General features: G+C 42.7%; 1 protein-coding gene across 1 annotated transcript in view; it reads left to right on the plus strand.

Moving 5' to 3' along the window:
- The window catches only part of ABLIM1 (actin binding LIM protein 1), a 206,277-nt gene that overhangs the window by 161,947 nt on the left and 30,761 nt on the right, over nucleotides 1–13,569 (plus strand). The window contains exons 9-11 of the mRNA XM_023530076.1: nucleotides 850–933; nucleotides 9,774–9,851; nucleotides 10,535–10,690. Coding sequence (XP_023385844.1) covers nucleotides 850–933; nucleotides 9,774–9,851; nucleotides 10,535–10,690 — 318 coding nt within the window. The remainder of the gene's footprint in view (nucleotides 1–849; nucleotides 934–9,773; nucleotides 9,852–10,534; nucleotides 10,691–13,569) is intronic.

The raw sequence follows: 13,569 nt of genomic DNA on the forward strand, positions 1-13,569 counted from the left end.
CATCTCGATGGAACTCTCTGGATAAGCTTATGAAAACAGCTAGTGAAATACTTCCACTCATTCTGGCCAAGAGGAGCTATTGTTTTTTCTTCCTTAGTGAAGGTTTCCAGAGAATTCCAGAACTCTTCTAAAGCCAGCCTTTACCGTTTGGGAGGCCAGGTCAGCCCGCAGCTCATTCACCTTGGGAAGGCAGCAGTGAGGGGTGTGATGCACCTCTGAGGGAAGACATTCCAGTTTACCCAAGTGGGGTACTTGCTGACGTGGTGGGATCTAAAGGGGAGTCAGTTTTTGAATAAGGGAATAAGTCTTGTGCTCTCTTGAGGGTGTGTCTACAGATCACACGTCTTGAGCCAAGATTTCCAGGCCTTTCACTGGGTGTCACTTTAGTGCAGTTACCATAGCAAAATGAAAATGTTTTAAGAGTCTTTCAGCAATGCCACTGAGTTTTCCACATTATTGATATTTAAGAACTCACCGGGTATTTGTAACAACAGATTTTTAAAAGAACATCTCTCAGTGGCTTCACTGGCTCCTTACTCTTCATATGGAATGTCTGAGCCAAAATAAATGGAACAGAATCACGGGAAGGTCGGAGTGGGGGCTTGGAACATAGGTAAATATACTGTAACTTGAAGACCAGTTAATGTGCTTTTAAACCTGGGCCTCAGCACGCATGTGGGCGTACACACACACACACACACACACACACACACATCAACCGAAGCAATGACTCTTGGTGTTTACTATCAAATTAGTTTTCTCAAAGGTTTTTTTTTGTTTTTTTGGATAGTGTTCTAAATTGAGGTAATTTCTTTGTTCATTCTTCCCTTTTTTCATGTCTCATGGCAGCCACCAAACATTCAGCGTTCATCATCCGATTTCTTTTATCCCAAAAGTCTGATTCGACGCACAGGACGGTCTCCGTCTCTGAAGGTTGGCGCTGTGTCCAGGCTGACGCTTGGAGCCACTGTCCCGGACCCAGGCTTCTGTCGCTTTTCCTCCCTGTGCTGCTTTTTTCACATAACTACTCCAGCTCCTGCAGAGGCAGATGCTTTTTCTCACCCCACAGAGCGCATCTCACATTCCGATTTGGGCTGTTTTCCTCTCTGATCGATGTTTTCATTTAGAGCAGTGGCTAAAGCAAGCACGTTAGAAGCTACCCTTTGGTCCTGTGTTCACATGTTTGTTCATTGAACAGATATTTGCCATCGCTCAGATATAGTGTGGGCTGGAGGCTGTAGACGTAGACTAGTAGGGAAGAGAAGACAGAGAAGTAATTATGAAATGGTACAGAAACACATCACAGGATATGGATCACATAGATCCAAAAACGCCAGATGAGGGAAAGGGTCTCAAGGGGCACTTCCTGGAGGATGGACGAGATTTGAGCGTGTGGAGACGATGAGACAGGGGTCGCCTGAAGAGAACAGCAAAAGCATGGAGTCGAAGAAAGCACTGCCTGGGTAGGGAATGGTTTAGGTCAAGAAAGAAGCGGTGAAGTAGAAAAGGAAGCAAAAGAGACCAGGCAGCTCCTCTGCAGAGGCCGGGAGATTTACATACACTCGCATTTGACCTTTCTAAGAACACCCATGAGAAGGCCATCCTTATTCCCACTTAACAGATGGAGACACTGAGACACGTCGTAGTTACGTAACTTCCCCCAGAGTTAGCCCACCGGTTAAGTGGAAGAGCTGGGATTGGAACCCATGTCCCTGTGAGTCCATAACTCGTGTTCTTTCCACTATTCCATAAGGGGAGAGAGAGGGGGGAGGGGGAAAACCTAGGGAGACGGAATGAGGAGCGCATTAAACTCCGGCTCCGTCTGATGGTGTTTAAGGAAGAGGGTGCCCTGCAGGAGCGGGGAGCGTATTCAGCCAGCTCCCCGGATGAGCACTGAGGCAGGAGATTGGGTTCTTGGCACAAACTAACCCTTCTTTCGGGGTCTCTGAGAATCAGTTGAAACCTTGGCCTGTTAAATTACAAGTGACTCTCCACAACCCCATCTTTGCCCACATGAAACTCATTTTGTAGCTCTGCCGACAAGTCAAGGTCACAGCACAGCGCTTCGGTCTTTTTCCTGTGCTAGCCAGAACTGCACTAACGCTCAGAAGGGTTTTAGTTTAAACTTTACCTTCTAATGATTCGAAAGATGTTTAAAAGTATAGAGTTTTAGAGTAGAAAGAAACCTTTTAGATATCACATCCCTACGTTTTTCATCTGCAGGACAGAGTCAGCCCAAGACTACACAGGTCCCGGGCCTCAGGTGTGTCTTGTTGGCCCATGAGCTGAGTTACACAGCAACTTGCATTTGTCGTAGGATTTTCACTCCATCTTAAAGCTTTAGCTCCAGAGGCAGAGTTTTCACATTAAGCGAGATGACAGTCTCGTGACTTCAGCGGAACAACCAAAAATTGTCCCCACTGTGTTGCTCAGTGGAGACAGTTGGCAAGAAGCTGCTTCTCCAATAGTTTTGGGGGTCTTCCCCCCAAAACGATACTTTATCATTCAAATAGTGTCCTGTTTTATAGCCTAAGGCTATAACCAACTATAGGCTATTTTATAGCCTAAGGCTATAATCAACCGATGCATTTTCATGATTTGACGAAAAATACCGAGCAAATATTTTGGTTTGCTCCAGACGCTTAAGAAGACGTGGTGGGGCATCTTGAGAAGTGGTGAGTTAGAGGAGAGAGAGAGAGAGAGAGAGAGAGATCTGTCCTTAATAACATCTCTCCTTCTATCCTGTTTTTCAAAAGGGACATCTGATCCCCATTATCCAGCCATAAATATCAGTGAAGTCAACTGTGGCTTCTTCGTCGCAGGAAGTTGTAAACAGCTTGGGACCTAGCAAAGGAAACGGGGCATTTGACACAGTCCCCTTCACCCATTGGCCATTGAAGAACAGCTCACCAGAACTTTTAAGAAGCCTGAACACTCTAAAGCGATTCTCAAGTTACACAGACATTTTGATTTTTTCAAATACCGCAGCCTATATAGTAATTAACTCATTTCCCCAGAGAGTATCAGACACATTCAGTTATTAGGTAAACTGACTGTGTTCCTTGCAAGGCCACTCAGCACTCTACCTCCCAGAAATTAGCCCTGGTTTTGTTGTGGAGGAAAGTCATTTTATTCCTTATGTTCTAAAATCACTCCTCCTTTCGTCTTGCCGAATTACAGGTAAAAGAAAATGATTAAAATAGAATTACCTAAGAAAAACGTACTCCAGTTTTACTCACTTGGAAGAGTTTTATATGAACAGCAAATTGTGTCTATAGGTAAAACTCAGCAGTGAGCATTTGTAATTCCTGTCGCCATTTATTGTGGACAAAGCACATGCTATTCCCAGGACCAAGTTCGTAATAATCCGAGTGAATCACTTGCTTTCATTCTAAAAAGGGAGCCACTCTGCTGTGTCTTTGGAGCCTAGAGCATGAAAGGGCTGCCATACAAAATGGGTGTGAGATTTTTTTCTTTTGAAACTAACATTCACCGATTAAAACATATGTGCTTGCAAACCTGTAATATACCAAACAAATACAGTGTGTATATTTCTTAAAAAGCTAAGTAGGGCTTTATATATGTCTAGAAAGGAAATAATATGGTTGATTATTGTTCATGTCGCTACGATACATACTGCTTTATTCCCAGCTTTCACTTTGACTATTTTATTCTCTTTGGTCTTCACGATTCACCAGGATGAGTAGGTATCACGATTCACGCTGGAAAGACATCCAGGCCTCTTGGCTGTAGTAGCGACTGGTGGCATTTGTGAAACTCTCCTGAGAAGGGGTTGTGTGCCCGTGAGACCCTCCTGCTTCCTCTCAAACATAAACTCTTTTTCCCAAAGGAGTTGATTTCATGCTTCCTTGACTTGGGAGTGAACATTCAATGTATATAGATTTTAAAAGTATTCCTTCTTCTACAGCTATTATCACCACCTTGTCTAGTGAACTTCAACAAAAACCCAAGGCAGGTACTGTCAACCTTAGCAGCACTTCGTATAAGGTGTCGCTCGCCTTATACCAGTAGTTGTCCTATAGGTGTTCATAAGACCTTTGCAGTCTGGTTGCCAGTTGCCTGTAGTTTGTCTCCCTTCTTAGAGCATGGCTTTGGACAAATGCAAATTAGAGGTAGTGGTTGCATCCTGCTCCTGCTGAGTTGGGGGGAAGGCCATGGGAGCAGAGCGCTTTCCAGCACTCACCTGGGAAGGGACCAGGTGTACATGGTGGCCCATAATTGAGAGTAAATAGAAAATGTCATTTCTCTGCTTACTCTCCAGGCAGAACTCTGGTAAGTTGTTTTTTTTTTTTTTTTTTTTTTTAATGGTCAATATTTGAAGAATGATGAGAGCTGGAGTGGAAACATAAAAAGGTCTTTTCAATGTCATTTTCATTCTGTGACTGTGCCTTCTGAACAGTAGGATAGATGGACAAAGTCAAGGCATAGGGGAAACCGGGTGAAATGTGGTTAGAGGGTTTTTGCTTTTAAGATTTCATACAGAAAATGAAAAGACATGCATTTTTAAGCATCCACTCTAAGTGATCAAATGCCATTTTTCCTTTTTCCCATTGAAATGAACTACTCGTCTTCTGGCGAGACCTCTCTTTGTTGGTTTTTTTTTTTTTTTTTTGTAAATAAAAACCTTTATTGAAATCAAAAGAGAGTACGTGAAGGTGTGCTGAGGAAAGAAACATAGGTCGTAGGGACCCCTTCTTCAGGAGAGATCGAGCGAGGACAGCCATAGATACAACTAGAAGTTTCTTACTGAAGGCTTCTTTTCTCCTGTTGCCACAATAATGATTAAATCATTTGCCAAATCTTATTGGCAAAATACTTTAAGAGATCACAGCCAGCCTATAGTCCTTTCTATATCTATGTGCCTCCTCCCCCTGTCCCCTGCTCCCCACTTTTTTTAACCAAAGAACTGAATTTTTCTCACTGTTCTTTCACGTTGGTTTTTTCTTTAAGGATGAAGGAAAAGGTGCTTAAAGGAAAAGAAGCAAATTGCATTTGCTTTTCACAGCTTAGTCACAGGTCCTTGTTTCCTGTCTCTACAGAACAGAAGTGGGCATGCCTTTAAGAATAAATATTTAAAATTTATCTTTATTTATAATATAGACAAGAGAATAATTTTGTTCATCATAGCTATAGCTCTCACAGAGAAGTCCAGAACCAAAGGCTGTCGACCCATTGTGTCACTGAATTCAGTTCATAATTACTGGGTCACTGTTGTTAGCCTGGATATTCAAATGAGTCGAAATAGTAATTTAGATTAAATAATTGTGCATAAAGATCATCTGTGGGAATATGGATCATCAGTAAAATGTTATCACAGCCCAATGGGGTGACACTAGAATTAATGTAAAGAAGAAACTGTCAGTGTGATTCAAAAGAGGGAAAGTGAGTCAATAAGTTGTTGCTTTTGAGGTTAAGATGAGTTTCACTTAGAATGGATCTGAGCTACTCTGTTGGAAGACAGCACTCTGGGTCTTTTGAGGAGACCTTGAGCCTTGAGACCCTCAGCAAGTTATGTATTAATTAGGGGGAAAAATATAGCTAGAAGAATAAAAAGGGGTTCTTTTAATAATAATCACATTCATTTAACAGTCAACATGTTTAGAATTTACATGTTTGGAATTGAAATATAAAATTCCAAATATTTGAGATTAAACAGTTTGGTTTTAAAAGTATTTTTGTTATCTTTATAAGGGAGGGTCCTCTCTAATCTCTGCTGGGTCAGCAAATACACTTCAAGAGCCATTAAGGAATGTGACAAAAAGCAGACGATCCATGTGCGCTGTTTAAGCTTTGAGCACAGGTCAAGAGGCAGCAAACCAGGAATCGTCCTGGCAGATGAGACAGGCCTGTCCGAGGTCTTCACCGCACAGCATGGAAGGGCATTAATTACCAGAGCAGAGACCTAAGCAGGAAGTCAGTGTCTCGGGAGTATACAGAATCACTTCATAATGGAGTTCTCAGGAAGGGGAAGGACATTTGTCAACTCCAGGTGGGGCTGCTGCCCCATCTACTGTGATAAATTACTTAACACATCCGAGTTTGATAGGAAGGCATCCAAGTGTGTAGCGAAGTCCAGTCTCTGTAGCTCACGTTTGAAAGGACCGTCATAAGAGGCAAAAGGAGGCAGTGCTGTCCTTGAGTATTTGAGATGACCTGCCTGATGCCAGATGTCTGGAAAATGCTGGGTACTTGGCCCGTGTCAAGCAGGGTGCTCGTAGCTTTATCTGTATTGTCCCATTTATCTCTATGAAACAGTGGTTGTTAGTACCCTCTCCTCCACTCTGTAAATGGAGAAGCTGAAGCCCAAGGAAGCCAAAAGAAAAAAGAGAGAGAGGAGAAAATGTAAAAGTCCCGTACTGGCATACAACCAGTAGAGCCAGGATTTGAATAAATTATTTGACTCCCAAGCCAGCCTTTTAACCCCACTATATTATACAGAGTTGTGTTTTATCCCATTATTTCATGTTAGACAGGAAAACTGAGAAGGACTAGTGTAAGAAAATAGGCAAGCGAGAATGTAACCCAACCCATAAACAAGATACCTGTGGAAGTCAGTTTTACAGTAAGGTTCGGAGGTCAGAGGGAAGCAGAAGCAAACAGTGGTGACTGCAGTGAAAGAAAGAGCAGCTTCTGAGTCTCCAAGAGACGTCTTGAGCATTTCTCCAGGAACGCTAAGAGGTCTGAAGACGCACATGGCGGAGTGATACCTCTAACAAGAGCCAGAGCACGGGCGGGTTTGGTGAACACTGACTTGACTTTGAAAACTGTCTAATTCTAAAAACCTAAAATCTTTATTTTGGAATCAGAGAACCCAGGGCAGGGGTAGACAAATTAGAGGTGATCCAAATCTGAAAACTTTTAAAAGACTCAAATGAGACTTGACAAAAATTCACATTGTTAGATAACTCTTAAAACCTTTAGCCCAGCATTATCCTGTAAATGAACCGGATAAACGTTCTGAGAAAGCCTGCATAACCCACAGGATATTCTGATCCAGTGAAGGAGGGAGGTGGAGGAAGACTGAGCTGAAAGAGGCTAGTGCAGCCAAGAGACCTTTCCTCTCCGTGGAATTTTTCTTCCCTGGAAGAGAGCGTGAAAGGCCCCTTCCTGACATGCACTCGCATCGTTCTCCAGCTGTGAGCAAGCACAGTACACGAGAGAACAAAACACTTCGGAGCCAACCCCGCCCCCCCACCCCCACCCTCACCCCCGGTGCATCGTGAGAAGAAAGGCCGAAAGCATCCCCCACCCTCGTTTGGCAAAATCAGGATGATTCACGTGGGAGAGACCCTAAAACTCAATGTGCAGTTGGTTGTTCACACAGTGTCCTAGCTGCTCGTTAATGAAAATAGGCCATTGTCATAGCAACAGCAGTAACTGAAGATGTCCGCCTGTCCCGCACCGTCTCCTACCCCACCCCAACACAGCTCGTTCTTATAAATGCGGGGTGTTCTTATAAAGCCAAAGGCAATAAACATATTTTGAGTTTGCAGGCACCATTTTCTGCTAGTCGAGCTCAATATTTTTCTTCTCACCTTCTTTGTCCCATAGCTATGTTGCTGGGAAGTGTATGGTCACACTTACCTTACGACATGGAGGAAATTTTAGTGCAGGGATTAAGAGCGTGGGCTCTGTCTCTAGGGTTCAGATCGTGACACCTGTCTCCCTGTGTGGCTTACAGCATGCATGCTTTTTCCTCATCTATAAAATAGAGCTGATAGCAGCACCTACCTCGTGGGGTTATTGAGAGGATTAAATGAGATCATGCCTGAGAACTCCGCACAGGGCCTGTCACATAGTAAGTGGGCAATAAACATTAGCTGCTATAAACATTCTTCTGTTGTTACTTAAGAGGTTTCATTTTGATATTGGGTTTGGCAAATATTAGCTCCTGACCACTTGAAGATGAGGATTAACCTATAGTTAATTATTATCCCACAGAGGTGGGTATTGGCTCAACTTTATTAAGATGTGGCATTTTTTTTTTAAAGAAGGCCTGAACTTTGGTTGTGTCACTTCTATTTTGATTAAGTATTAGATCAAGGAATTGGACTTTTTGATAGTGTTATTATGTGAATCCTTTCAATGTACTCAGAATTGGGGATTTTCTCATACTGAGATATGCCCATGATTGGAAAATTGGAACTTCAGAAGGAAAGTACTTGTGTGTGGCAGGTCTTGGCCAGAAGCCATAAGCCTGGCACAGCTCTGCTCGTGCAGTGTGGGTTCCCCAACCTCCTTCACCCTGGTATCTCGAAGACACCAGGGACACCAGCTGAGATGACTGGTCACAGTCCTCCAGTGAATTCTTCCTGTTAGAGCGAGTGTAATCACTGCCTGCCTCTAACTGGCCCAGTGGGTTGGCTTTCTTTGTTTCAGATGTGAATGACTTAGAGAGGCAGCATCCTTGACCTTAGAGGCTCTTTTGGCTCAGCTACATGCATATTCAAGGTGCTAAGTATCAGCAGAAACAGTACCAACGAGGAAAAGGTTCTATTCCTAACGTAGAATAATCAAATATCCCCTCCAAGGAATAGCTGCATGCTGGGGAGCAAAAGACCAGGCCTCTGGTTTTCTTGGCAGAATTTTCCAGAATGTGCCAAGCAGAGATGGGGGCAGTGAATCCTAGTTTATGCATTTCCCCCTGCTCCTGTCACCACCGCTCACTGTTGGGGTTCTCGAAGTTTATATTATGAAGTCCAGTTTCTTGTATCTTCCCCAGCGGCTGACCTCTAACCTCACCTCACCTCAGTGACTCTGTGTGTGGTTAGGCTCAAGTCATGTACTTAATATGAGTCAAGTATCCACAAACTTAGTATTCGTTTAAAATTCACAAATTCTAGCTCATTCTCTCCACAAGTATTTATGTCTTCTTTGTACCTGTGTAAATCATTGGGCACATACAGTGAAAAAATAAACCGTATAAGGGCAGAGATCATAACTAAAGTTAGGGAGGTAAGACATGATGGAAGGAAACAATAAATATGGACATAAATTTTGTTCATGAAGGAAAAAATAAGAATGACACTACGAAAGAAAATAATAAGGTGAACCAACTCTGGATTGAAAGGTCAGGGAGGGCTTCTTGGAGGAGGTGATATTTAAGCCAAGACTGAAGGAGGAAAAAAAATCAACCAAGTAAAATGGATCAGAGCATTTCAGAGGGAGCATCAAGGATTAGAGCCCTGAAAACGGGGACATGTTCCGTGTTCTACGAGTGATGGTGGCTCGTGGGTGACAGTGTGAGGGAAGGCAAGGACAAAATCCTGAGGCCCTGGGAGTCGTGACTTTATTCTAAGTGGACACTGAAGCCAAAGCAGGAAGGAGACAATCTAAATTATATTCTTAAAAGATCTCTCTGGCCACTGGGTACCATGTAGATTCAAAGAGGACAAGAATGAAGGCAGGAAACCCACAGAGGAGGGGACATCGCAGTAGTCCAAACGAGCAGAGGTGGTGACTGGGGATTATGACAATGGAGACAGAGAGAAACGTGCCTGAAGGTAGAGCCAGAAGCTCTCATAGGGAACAAGGAAGAGATAGAAAGAAAAGCCACAAATGCATTTTCAAGGCTGACTGTACAACTAGTTCTCATTTACCTTTCTCTCTAGGTTCTATTTTCCCTTATTCGGAAAAGTCCCTCATCTTTGTTCTTTTCACCAGCTCAGTTTTTAGTAAAGCTTAGGGACTTAGGCCAGTCTCGATTCAGAAGCCATGGCCTGAAATCTTACAAGTCGCTGTTTATTTTACAGCCTACCAGGACTTCATCCGAAAGCATTTATTCTAGAACAGGCTCCAGCATCCCTGGCTCCCCAGGCCACACTATCTATGTAAGTATCTACTTCCCAAAGAGACATTTCTGGGACGGGTAAGGTAGCAGATGATAATCGCGGAGTAGGTAATCCAAAACCAGAATAATCCCAAATGATTTCTATTTCTGTTATGGGATTCAGTTTTCATTTTTGTACATTAGCCTTCTCTCTATCATGTTTTCCTTCAGGTAATTAAATTTATAGGTGACTGTAACCATCAGTGGAGTGATCAAGTAAATGACCCATAAAATATAGTAATATGATGCAGGACTTTAAAAAATCATTGCACCTAACTTGCATATAGATATTTGGGGATTAATTATATGCTTTATTATGCTGATAGTAAATGTTCTTAAATTCTATCACAAAGGTATTTAAATATTTAGTTTATTAAACATGCAGTTTTTGTTTTCAGCCATCTGGGCGGATATTTTGACCATCTGTTTGAGCTTTTCCTTCTCTGTAATACATTTAGGAAATTATCCTGAAGGTGTACAGGTTTCTCTACTTGATGAATTCTACGTAGACTTTTTCCTAAGCTTATGATGACTTATTTTTTTAAATGTGATTAACATATGGTATAAATGGGCAACTGTCTAATAAAGAGTTTGCCTCTGCCAAGCAAAGTGTTTTAGTTTAATAGTAGCTCCCCAAAGAAATGACACTGCCGAATAACTTTTCTTTCTGTTAAACTTTGCCAGGCAAAAGTGGACAATGAAATCCTGGAGTACAAGGATTTAGCAGCCATTCCCAAGGTCAAGGCAATTTATGATATTGAACGTCCAGATCTTATTACCTATGAGCCTTTCTACACTTCAGGCTATGATGACAAACAGGAGAGACAGAGCCTGGGAGAGGTAATAAACTCCTGGAAGCTGTGAGTTGTACAGCTTACTTCTCTTGGTTACCTGTGTAAGAACGACCGGTTAAAGTCCAAATAAGTCAGAGGGCCCTTTTGATTGCACCCTATTTGCACCCTTCCAGACCAGGCACTTTGAGGTATTCAAAAACCTATTCCACTGTCCCTTTCGGAGGTTACAGAGAGATGGGGAGCAGAACAGCCACGCAGAAAACAAGTGAAAGATGAATAAGCGTTCTAGCAGGTTGCATGCCGAGAGATGTTTACATAAGAAACATCCAAACCTGTAGAGAATTTTTATGAGAGTTTTTATTCGAGCCATAACTGATGACATATGCCAGGGAGCAAGATCTCCAACGCTCCAGAGAATAAGTTTTACAGCTGCTTTTATGCATTTGAAATTTAGGAGGGAATGAATATAAGGAAGATTACCAGAGGGTGGGAGAAAGCAAGGTGGGGTTTGGATGACAGGCTCACGCTTTAGAAGGAGGGGTCTGAAAGGAGGCATTTCAAAGGTGTGTGAACCTAGATGCACAGAAACAATGGGCGGGGCTTCAGACAAAGATAAGCCTTTTACTAAAGACGTTATGTGTCCGGGCATCACTACCCTCCGTGACCTGTCCAGTTAGGGATTTGTGATTTATTACAGTGCCCCTTTTTTTTTTTTTACCTACAGAAGAAAGCCACAGTTGTTAGGGGAGATTCATTCTGTGAGCTGGGCAGAGAGAATAGGGAAGGAGGGGTTTGTGTGTGTGTGGGCAGGGGTGGTCTTGGTCTTGGGGCAAGCTGAACTATATTGAGATCATGAGGAGAGAAAGTACACTCCCTAAATTCTGACATCTGCAGTTTCTAGCATAGTAAGATAGATAGAGTGTGTAAAATTAGAAAAAAACAGAAAGAATGGCATCACAGTATAGTACAGGAGTATGAGCCACGGTTGTGGAATCAAGTTACCAGAGCTCAGCCTGGGGACTGCACATGCTGGATGTGTGACTTTGGCCATGTGACATCCATTCTGATCCTAGATCCTTCATCTGTAAAACAGATAGGTTAATGACAGAATCTTCCTCATGGTGTGTTAGTGAGGATTAAATAAACTGTCAATTAAAAGTTAATGTCTACATAATATCTAGATAATTTATTATCTGTTAATCTATATTAACTAACCTATAAAAGCAATTAGCAGAGAGCCAGACTCGTAAATATTGAGCAAATGACAGCTACTACCATCATTGGTACCTGTCTTCTTGGGGCTTATTCATGCTCCCCCAGCAGACCCATCCTGCTGCTGGACTAACTGCCTCTCAGCCCCTGGAGTGTCCCCACCCCTGTCCCCTTTCCAGGTTGAAAGTCCCTGTTGTCACTTCCTACCCCAGTCTCGTGGGCTCTGTTTTCCCTGGCCTATTCAACACACTCTAAAAAGTTTTACCTTTTTATTTTTTAAACTGGAGTCATCCATAGACTGATTAGAGTCCATCACGTAGATGTTACTCAAGTAAGAGTCCAAAATCAGCGTTTAGCCAAGGTTAAAACATGCTGGAAACTATCTGTAACATCCACACGGGGCTTTGAGGTCGCGTATGAAGAAGAGGCATGAAAATGTGGTGATTTTGTTTCGTTGGTTCTCAATTATATATAATATTTATTGTTTTATGATTATATTTATGTTTATCTGTAATTATAATATATGTTATTCTTTTCACTTATTTTCCAACCTGGATTTTACTCCGGAGCAGAGCTCTGAACTGAAAGGGTCCACGGGTCAGGAAGTGGTATCTGTTTTCATGTAGTGCCACCTAGTGGTCAGCTGCACCCGTGGCAGCTCTCAAGTGCAGGTCGGCAGGCCTGGGTGGTTCCGTTGCCATTGTGCCCTGGAGAGCGCACAGGGGATAAAGGACAAAGGGAGATTCCTGAGCAAAGCGCACAGGGGCTGGACCTGGACCAAGTGGGCGAGAATTTCCTGGCGTCCAAGTCATACAAGCAAGGAGGAAGTGAATTGTTTCATGGTGTTATGGGTTTGGGGGTATGTGTATGTTGCTGTGTGTTTCCCAGTACTTCCATTTTGGGCAGTAAAACATAAGCACTCAGGCTAAAAACATAAGAATTCAGGCTTTGAAGTGAACATTTCTGGATTTGGAACCAGGTTCCGATATTTACTCACATATGACTTTGGGAAAATTACAAATTCCAGTCTCCTTATGGATAAACTCAAGATAATAATAATACCTTAGAGGTTTTCTGTAAGGATTAAGTGAAATATTTAGATTAGAACAGTTCCTGGCACATAATAAGTAGTCAAAAAAAAAATACTGACTGCTTTCATAATTAGCATCCTTACTCACAACCTGGAATGATGACCTGTGGGTTGCTCCGAGCAGACTCTCCATGGGCGGATGCTCCCGGATCAGAAATCGGACATGTTAGCAAACCCTTCCCAGTACTTGGATCTCGCAGCTAACTTTACAAGCTATGTGATTATTAATTCCTTTAGTTATTAACACTTCTTTCATAGAATCTACATATTGCCTTTTTAGAAATACCAGAGGAGTAGACTTGAAGTTCTGTGTAGCCATCTGTGCCTTCAGAAAGCGTAGATAGGTGGATCCAGAAGCCTGCTCTCACAGGGGCAGCCCTGGCCCCTGCCTTCAAGGGACCCCAGAGACAGGCTGAAGCTGCAGACCAGACCAAGAAGTCCGGAGTGCAAGCGAGCCCGGCAGCATCTTGTACATTTGAAATGGGCAGATCCTGAAACTGAGAAATCCACCCCTGGCCATGCTCTTTAGGATGCTCCGTTTGCATTTCTTTTCTGTTTGAAAGCTGTTTGCATTTTAATTGTGCACATTTCATTCCTTATTTAGGAAAAAGGTATCGGGCACC

Source organism: Pteropus vampyrus, unplaced genomic scaffold (genome assembly GCF_000151845.1).
Source record: "Pteropus vampyrus isolate Shadow unplaced genomic scaffold, Pvam_2.0 Scaffold46, whole genome shotgun sequence".
Taxonomy (NCBI): domain Eukaryota; kingdom Metazoa; phylum Chordata; class Mammalia; order Chiroptera; family Pteropodidae; genus Pteropus; species Pteropus vampyrus.